Source organism: Littorina saxatilis, linkage group LG6 (genome assembly GCF_037325665.1).
Source record: "Littorina saxatilis isolate snail1 linkage group LG6, US_GU_Lsax_2.0, whole genome shotgun sequence".
In the NCBI taxonomy this organism is placed as follows: Eukaryota; Metazoa; Mollusca; class Gastropoda; order Littorinimorpha; family Littorinidae; genus Littorina; species Littorina saxatilis.
In genome coordinates, this window is record NC_090250.1 from 15,777,882 (window position 1) to 15,785,165 (window position 7,284).

General features: G+C 41.7%; 1 protein-coding gene across 1 annotated transcript in view; it reads right to left on the bottom strand.

The window, feature by feature from the left end:
• Positions 1-7,284, bottom strand: part of LOC138968602 (CD109 antigen-like) — a 56,559-nt gene that overhangs the window by 32,129 nt on the left and 17,146 nt on the right. Inside the window, exons 10-12 of the mRNA XM_070341195.1 lie at positions 5,667-5,978; positions 5,015-5,278; positions 3,916-4,008 (exon numbers count right to left, since the gene is read on the bottom strand). Of these exons, the coding sequence (XP_070197296.1) occupies positions 3,916-4,008; positions 5,015-5,278; positions 5,667-5,978 (669 nt within the window). The remainder of the gene's footprint in view (positions 1-3,915; positions 4,009-5,014; positions 5,279-5,666; positions 5,979-7,284) is intronic.

Sequence of the window (7,284 nt, forward strand, 5' to 3'; positions counted from 1 at the left end):
CTAAAGATCTTGAAACATTTGTTTTAATAGAGAAATAACAAGTACAGCCCTTAGCTGTGTCACTCGAATTTCTTTGTCAGGCTGAAACTTAGCTGTTGCGTTGAAGTCTGCTGTGTGTGTCTGGGTCCAAAGCAACTTTCACATTATCATCTACACATTCTCATCTACACACTCACGTTACTCACACAATTATACAATTCTACCCACAGAGGCGTTCGGGGATGGGGGTCTCGCACTCGGGCGAATCACACCACAAAATACAAAGTATAACGTACACAGATTTTTCTATTGAACCAAAAGGCAAATTAAATCATGAATAAATCAATCGAGCAAAACTTCCACACAATGACACATTCACTCTCGGTTCACACTGCGCTCTGGGCATGCACACTTGGCAGCACGTATAATACGTTCCGACGCCGTTTGTCTTCCTGCAAGTCCAGCACAGGCACACGATTGTCCAAGAATCACAATAATCCTCGTGAATGTCACAGCAGGCATAGTAAGGTTACGTAGAAAAGTCCAAAAGGGTGCGTTAATGGTGGTAATCCGGCACACACACACACACACACACACACACACACACACACACACACTGACACTGACATACACACACACACACACACACACTCCGGTTTGGTAAGTTACCTGATAAATAATGTAGCCTGTAGATTTAACGGGGAGACTGATCAGACAGGAAGAGTAATACTTTCACATTTTCGATGTTCAGCGATAAACTTGTTTTTTTCGAGAGTTCGATCTTCGTGCGATTCTGGCGCGTTGTCACCAAGAACGTTAAAAAAACACAGGATATCATCATGATGCCTCTCTACAAAAACCAGGTCTAGGAACTCTTCATCTAAAGTCAGTCAGTATTAACCTCCTCAACACAATCCTCATCTTGCCCCATAGTGATTTCTGCCGCCAAAGAACATGTGGTTCTCAACTCAAAAGACCGATTTGTCGTCTTCCGGCATTGCGAAATTCAGATCTACCCCAACTTCGTGCGTTGATCTGAGCCGCAATAAAATGTAGATGCGATAATCTGCAAACATCTCTTCAACACAATCTGCATCTTGTCCCATCCTGATTTCTGTCGGCAAAGAACATGTGGTTCTCAACTCACAAGACCAATTTGTCATCTTCCAGTGTGAAATTCTGATCTGCCCCAAGTACGTGCAATAAAATGTAGAAGCGATAATCTGAAAAAAAATCTGTTCGCGTGAACGCTGCCACGTTATTGTCATCAGTCCAATGTCTTTTATCCTGAGCAGGGACGAACACACTTTTTCATCAGCAGTTTGTTATGTTTATCCGCAGACTGCTTTCCATTACTTGTCTGCTTTAGATTGACTCGTATGGTTCTTCAGCCAGGCAAGAAGTGCTTGTTTACAGTGACACGTTCTCACGCACGACATGTCGTAAATGCAAGTTCTAACGATTGTTTTTTATTGCACTGATAGAGAATGTCGATAGTTGTAAACTTCTGACATTTCCTAATGTTTATTTCATTATTTTGCATACGGATATGGCTAATAAGTGGATAATCTGTTACGACACGAAACGCGTTCTAAATCCGGGAAGGGAGGCTACTCCAGCGTACTGTCAGGTGTGTTCTAATACCTTAAATAGCTATTGTGTTTATTTTTACCCAGAATCACTCGATGAATCAATTCGATATTCGCTTGTTCAGAACTTGCTTACAGGGCTTTTCCTTTTTGTACTGAAGCTCATTTTGGCTGTACTATATCTGCCCGGACTATACCAACACACGGTGTGTCAACTGATTCCGTTCATCCACCGGATGTTTCCGTTCATCCGCAGGATGTGTCCGTTCATACAGCCTCATTTTCGTCACTTGCTTCGGGAAAAACGTTGTGATAAGTCGTGTGGACAGCGCGCTTGTGTGATATTGAAAGAATAAGGTAGCGAAATGGTTGGGCTATGTGTACGATAAGTACCAAGGTGCTACTGATTCCTAATAATAACACACGCGGGCCGAACGTGGCAAAATTGCCTCATTTTTTTTAACATTTTCTTGTTTTTCTCGCTCTGTTATCGAATCTGACCCCTGATTTGCACATGATCACCAAAACCATTGCCTGTTACGACATTTTGCTTGAACAGAAGTTTATAGAAACCCATGCCTTTTGTACAATCACCTGTCTTTTGAAAACAAACAGATTCCGTTCATACCCCATGTTTCCGTTCGTACAAAAGTGCATGTTTCCCTTCGTACGAAACGCTATTTCCGTTCATACACATTCGTTCATACAATTCATCTTATGGTTCACATAGGTCCAATATCACACGCATTCGTACTTTGTGCTATTTGAAGACGATTGGAATACACAGAACTTGTAGTGGGGGCCTGTTTCACTCTGATCTAACGAATGTGCATGAACGGAAACGCGTTTCGTACGAAGGGAAACATGCACTTTTGTACGAACGAAAACATGGGGTATGAACGGAATCTGTTTGTTTTCAAAAGACAAGTGATTGTACAAAAGCCATGGGTTTCTATAAACTTCTGTTTAAGCAAAATGTCGTATCAGGCAATGGTTTTGGTGATCATGTGCAAATCAGGGGTCAGATTCGATAACAGAGCGAGAAAAACAAGAAAATGTTAAACAAGAAGGGCAAAGCCCATACGACTCACATGCTTGACCTTGACCTTTACATGACCTTGACCTTCAGGGTCAAGGTCAAATAACTAAACCTAGCAATGACATCATACACTAAGAGTAAGAACTGCTTTACACATTTTTCCTACCAAAATACATGTGACCTTGGGAAGGTCATCCAAGGTCATGCAACACAAAACTGTTAATTCAAGACATAGGAAGTACAATGGTGCTTATTGGCTCTTTCTACCATGAGATATGGTCACTTTTAGTGGTTCACTACCTTATTTTGGTCACATTTCATAAGGGTCAAAGTGACCTTGACCTTGATCATATGTGACCAAATGTGTCTCATGATGAAAGCATAACATGTGCCCCACATAATTTTTAAGTTTGAAACAGTTATCTTCCATAGTTCAGGGTCAAGGTCACTTCAAAATATGTATACAATCCAACTTTGAAGAGCTCTTGTGACCTTGACCTTGAAGCAAGGTAAACCAAACTGGTATCAAAAGATGGGGCTTACTTTGCCCTATATATCATATATAGGTGAGGTATTCAATCTCAAAAACTTCAGAGAAAATGGGAAAAATGTGAAAAATAGCTGTTTTTAAGACAACATTTATGGCCCCTGCGACCTTGACCTTGAAGCAAGGTCAAGATGCTATGTATGTTTTTTGGGGCCTTGTCATCATACACCATCTTGTCAAATTTGGTACTGATAGACTGAATAGTGTCCAAAAAATATCCAACGTTAAAGTTTTCCGGACGGACGGACGGACGGACGACTCGGGTGAGTACATAGACTCACTTTTGCTTCGCATGTGAGTCAAAAATCAGGCAATTTTGCCACGTTCGGCCCGCGTGTGTTATTATTAGGATTCACTAGCACCTTGGTACTTATCGTACACATAGCCCAACCATTTCGCTACCTTATTCTTTCAATATCACACAAGCGCGCTGCCCACACGACTTACCACAACGTTTTTCCCGAAGCAAGTGACGAAAATAAGGCTGTATGAACGGACACATCCTGCGGATGAACGGAAACATCCGGTGGATGAACGGAATCAGTTGACACACCGTGCAACAGACACACTTTGAGTCAAAATATTTTTTAAAGGTGTTTTCCGAGACAAAGAAAATATAAATTGTACATTACACTTTAACGTTTAATTCTTGTATGTTGATCAATCACATTCATATATGGACAAACAGGATTGTTCGCATCATTCTGGCTGATACTTGTACACAAACCAGAAGAATATATAATGGTAAGCAGTCCGCTTACCTTTGCGACTGGCGATTTCATTCTCAGTTGCAGGTACGTTTTTGATGGTGAAGTGTACTTGTACACATACTTGGTCGTTTGCACATTTCCGCTCTGCAACCAGAAGAAGAGTAAATAATGACTTATGTGGGTTTTTTTTCGCAGTAAACAAATAACTGAACGAAAAAAGGTTTTGGAAGTTAAATCTCTATTCTTATGTTTATGATGAGCTCATAATAATTTGCTTTGCCCATGCTCGCAACACAATCGAAAAATTTCAAATTCCATCTCACACACTTAGAGAATATGTCTATGCTTCCCGTCTATCCGTTTGTTTTGAAGTTGCAAAAACACAAACAAAAACAAAACAAAAAATAATAGCTTACTACATGTTTTAGCCATCATGAATTCAGGAAAAAGTCATTACTGTGAAAACAAGATCTGCACAAACTGTCTTTGTTGTTGAAAGAATGTTTGAAGGATTGACGGAGTGCAACGTTGAATTTTACTCTACGCATATGAATGTAGCTGATTGGCACAACTGGACGTTTACCAGGCGACCTGATAGTTATAAAATGAGGTACATATTGAGGACCTATCATGAAAACGTTTTCTTGTAAATGTAGACTTTTGTGTTTCCCGATGGGGGAATCTGACTACCACTTCCTCAACTAATACGATTCTGTTCAGTACGCCCTCTACGAGACATAAAAACCGCTATTTGCAACCTAATGTAGCTCATGAGTCTTCAGGGGCGGATCAAGGGGTAATGGAGGTGGGGCTTCCAAATTGTGACCGGGGTCGAAGGCCGCCCAGGCCTCGATAAGGTCGAGAGGCGAAGTACTGGTCAGGGGAAAGCCCCCCAAACACTCAAGATGGTGTAAATGTATGATGTGCATTGTAGGCCTCTCCTGGAAGATAACAAGGTTAATCCCGGTGTAAATCTATTCCATGTTTGTTTGTGTGTTTTTTTGGTGTTTTTTGTGGGGGTTTTTTTTTTTTTTTTTTGGGGGGGGGGGGGGGTCCGGAACCCCCCCCCCCCCCCCCCCCCCCCTAAGATCCGGCCCTGGTTTTACGCTCTTCTGACTTAGCACATTAGCACTAGGCTCTTCTGACCTACCTTGGCGTGGATAACGATATATGTAGCATCTGTTGGGAAAGAGAGACAGTCGATCTCCCAGACTGCCACACCCTCGCTGTTGAGAGGTACAACCTTTGACCTCAGCACCTGTTTTTGCGAGGGTGGTCGCTGCCAGCTGTAACGAGTGCTGTAGGAACCGTCCAGAGCTGTCGACCACGGTCTGTAGTAGTACATAGTATAGAGTACAGAGTACTTGTTGGGGTTCTCCACGCGGTCTTTGTAGTCTGGCGTCATTGCTTCAACCTAAATAAAAAAAAACGTCAAAAAATTTTGTAGTAATTAGAAGAATGCAAAATTAATACCAGACAATTTTCAGTGTAAACAAAGTATTAGCTACCATACATGCATAAGCACCCCTCCCTCCACACACACCCTCACACACACACACACTCTCTCTCTCTCTCTCTCTCTCTCTCTCTCTCTCTCTCTCTCTCTCTCTCTCTCTCTCTCTCTCTCTCTCCTCGTATCGAAACGTTCCAATGAAGATGTATCTTATCTTATCTTATCTTATCTTATCTTACTTGTCTTTATCTTGTCTTGTCTTTCCCCCCACCTCACACACAAGGGAAAATTCCTTTCTACTAAGTAAACAAACCCAACAGGAAGCACTGCCAGATGTCCCTATACTTACGTAAACATTAATCGGCAAGTCTGGTTTGAAGGATGGGGGAGTGGGCGCGATGAAACGCAATACCATCGGATTGGTATAGAACCGCAGCGTCTTCTCTCTCGCTGACATGTCCTCCGTAACACGGTCAGTCACCACAGCTCTGAAGTTGAGAGTTCTGTAATTCATGGTGAACGTTTTTCTGCGTGACGCTAAGTAAGTTGTGGTGTAGGTTCTTGGGTAGCGTTCAGCAAGCCATTGGTAGGTTGCATTGAAGGCCATATCTGTAAGTTCTTCTTTGGTGAACTCGACCTCTGCCTGTCCTTTGTCGTTCAGCTGTTAACAGACGATAACATAGTGTAAACTAAGAGCACTTTTGTGTGCAAAAACCTTCATTGGAGTGTTTCAAGCTTCAAAGAAAAAGACTAAATTCTAAACTGTAATGCTTTCCGACTCACAGGAGGTTTACAAAACGATGGAACCTTTTCACGAAAACAGCAGTCGTAACCTAACGAGACACATTTCCAGTAGCATTCATCACGTTTAAATGACACATACGGGTCACTTCAGTTGCTCCTTAGCACATGTGAACCCCACAACAGTGTGCATGCTTTATTCAACCCCGACTATGCTTTAATCCCACACGGCCTGGAATCGTGTGCGGCTTCGAAGCGAAACTAAATCTTTCTGCAATAAACATGTTATTGTGTACCTCTGAATCTGAAATACAACGAATGATTGCCAGTGACACAAAACAGGGTGGCGTTTGGCTTCAAAGAAACTGTAACGATTTGCAGAAACTTCGCCTGCTTGGGTAATGGTACGATTCATCTCATGTGATATGATGGTAGTCTTGTCGCGGCAGTACGTTTTGAAGCACAATACTCAATCTACACAGGCACCGCAACAAAAAGTATCAAATGCACGGAAATCTCAGTCCACTAGCATCACCAAGTTGCATGATTTCTCCGTCATTGAAAAGAGCTGCATCTTACAATCACCAGTTACTCACACACCCACCTCGCTTGACATACTCTGGACTCTGTACTTTCAAACTTGTAAAACTTCGTATTGTGTTGACTTCGTTTTTTGACAATGTTTGTTTTACAGGCTGTCAATTTATTTTTTAGATTTTAAAAGTTCGGTTTAGCACCATAACGAGGCTTTCAGTTGCTTCCTATATGTCTACGCAAAATACATTCTTTAAGAAATGCTAGATCTCCATGGAGAGCTGCACTGATAGTGCTCTCTAGCGGTAAGTTTTCAAACGAAAGAATGTTTGTACTGTAATGTAAAGGCCTAAAGGTCTGTGATAAGAAAAAAAATGGTTTACCGGAGGCGGATGGGGCCTTTGAAGTCAAACGGAATACCCCTAGAGTGAGATTTCCCAACGTCTAGAATGTCTTTGGTTGGGCGTCAAATGATCTCAGATTTTCAAATGTGAGCATAAGACACAGTTTTTGTTTTCCCTTATGAGGAACACAAGCACAATGATTCCCAGGTGCTCATTTTGTATATGTATTTGTAATATTTATAGTGGTACATGTATCCAAAGGAACTAATTTATCTGGGATTTTCTCAAGTGTTCTGTACACGTCAGATGCAAAGGCACCTCTTCTTATTCTAAGGTATAATAGGATTG